This window comes from Trifolium pratense, linkage group LG2 (genome assembly GCF_020283565.1).
Source record: "Trifolium pratense cultivar HEN17-A07 linkage group LG2, ARS_RC_1.1, whole genome shotgun sequence".
Taxonomy (NCBI): Eukaryota; Viridiplantae; Streptophyta; class Magnoliopsida; order Fabales; family Fabaceae; genus Trifolium; species Trifolium pratense.
This window is the reverse complement of record NC_060060.1, coordinates 57487372-57489488: the sequence shown is the minus strand read 5'-3', so window position 1 is coordinate 57489488 and position 2117 is coordinate 57487372. Positions and strand designations below refer to the sequence as shown.

The window sequence follows — 2117 nt, the reverse complement described above, 5'->3', positions numbered from 1 at the left end:
CTCTCTCACCTGCCCTCCCCTCCATCTATCTCGAACCAATCGGACCGTAAGCAAATCCCACTAAGGAATGCCAGCCATAACGGGGTATATACCGTAGTATCCACAAGTGAGATTTGTACTTGATATGTTGAACTTTCATAGTTAATTAAACTAGCGGCTCAAGTGTAAATAATAATATGTGAACATGATTTTATGATTTAAAATGATACTGAAAAATAATTTTTAGATCTTAATATAGGATAGTAATCTATTGAACGTGCTTAATTGTAAAAAAAGTTTTAGGTTAATAATAATAGTGATAACTTATAAAATTTCATGAGTTAGAGTTATTGGTATCAAAATAGATCAGAAATTAAAAACCATTATCGTGTCTTGTTCTGGTTATCCCCTGTTTTGTCATGCACACCAAAGAAAAATAGATATATACACCTTAGGTTAACAAAGTCAATATAAAGTTTTTTTTCAAAATCAATGGACTGTGTTCAAATCACTTAAGCAAAAAAACAACCAAAAAATTAAAAGTCGTGATAAAAAACATTTGGGAGATTAAAAATAGCATTAAATGTTTCATTGGTAATGTAAAGTGACTTACAATTTGGAACGGAGGGAATATATATTTAGAACCCTTACAAGTTAGTATCATTACTCCCATGGTATATGATTATTAATAGAAAGCTAAGTGATCAACATGAAACAAAATATGAATAAATGAACCTCCGGGTTATGCTGGTGAGATTTAAAATAGCAATTATACTATAATGACTTTATCAAAAAAAAAAAATTATATTATAATGACTCATAGGCCAATTGTATTGGTCATAACCTTGGCATTAATTAGTAGACTACTACCCATAGAAAAATATTGTACTATAGCCTCTATAAATTGACACTCTTCAAGTACCATAAGCTCCATCCATCGATCATAAATTAAACCAAACTTTCAAATAATTAAAGCATACCAAAACAATGAAAATCACATTGCTAATATTTGTCATTTTTTTTGCCTTCTTAAGCACACAACCACTTCTTGGAGCAGCCGATGCTTCAAATGAACAAGTGGTTGACACATTAGGCAAGAAACTCCGAGCTGATACTAATTACTATATTCTTCCGGTTATACCTATTTCGAGAGGTGGTGCAAGTCTTGGCCTTGCAAGCATTGGACAAAGATATCCTCTTGATGTTGTTGTCGTTAATAGATATCAAGGCTTGCCACTTTCTTTTACACCTGTTAACCCAAAAAAAGGTGTTATTCGTGTCTCCACTGATTTAAACATCAAGTTCTCATCTCGTCGTTCTATTCCAGATCGTTCCACTGTGTGGAAGCTTGATCGTTTTGATTTTTCTAAGCGACAATGGTTTGTGACTACTGGGGGTGTTGTAGGAAATCCAGGTCGGGAAACTATAAATAATTGGTTCAAGATTGAGAAATATGGCGATGCTTATAAATTGGTGTTTTGTCCTAGCGTGGTGCAATCTTTCAAGCATTTGTGTAAGGATGTTGGCGTGTTTGTGGATGAAAAGGGAAATAAACGTTTGGCTCTAAGTGATGTTCCCCTCAAAGTTAAATTTCAACAAGCTTGATCTATAAAGCTTCTCTTAATTGTATGCATAAAAATATATAAATATATGTATTTCCTTTTCAATAATGTTTATTGGGATCCTCAAAGTATGTATGGTTTCCTTGTTACAAATGAAATAAATAAAATCTATTAAAGTATATCATAATCTATTAATGTCTATCATCTGATAGTAACTTTTTAAATTATATATATATATAGATTGCAGTGTGATCTACACACATGTTGAAATACAAATGCTTCAAATCACAAACACAACAATCCACAAACGATAATAACGATGGTTTTAAATTGTGGTTGCCGTCACAGATGTGGTAACTGTTGTGGTTGATGCGATAGTGGTCATTGCGGTTGCTGTAATCTGCATTGCGGTTGTCAGTGGCGGATCCAGGACCCTGGACTAGGGGGTGCAAACGGTTTAACAAACATAATTATTTTTCATATATATATATAGCAAGGTGTTCACACTAATTTGAATTTATACAAGAGTTTGGGTACAAATTTGAGCATAGAGAATTTTGATACAACAAAATTCTA

At 32.8% G+C, this 2117-nt stretch overlaps 1 protein-coding gene across 1 annotated transcript; it reads left to right on the top strand.

Annotated features, from left to right (window-relative positions):
• The first annotated feature begins 896 nt into the window (after nucleotides 1–896).
• On the top strand, nucleotides 897–1720 carry LOC123909118 (miraculin-like). Its single transcript, XM_045959891.1, has one exon. It carries the CDS (start codon nucleotides 967–969, stop codon nucleotides 1582–1584), a length of 618 nt encoding a protein of 205 aa, XP_045815847.1. The 5' UTR covers nucleotides 897–966; the 3' UTR covers nucleotides 1585–1720.
• The last annotated feature ends 397 nt before the right edge of the window (nucleotides 1721–2117 follow it).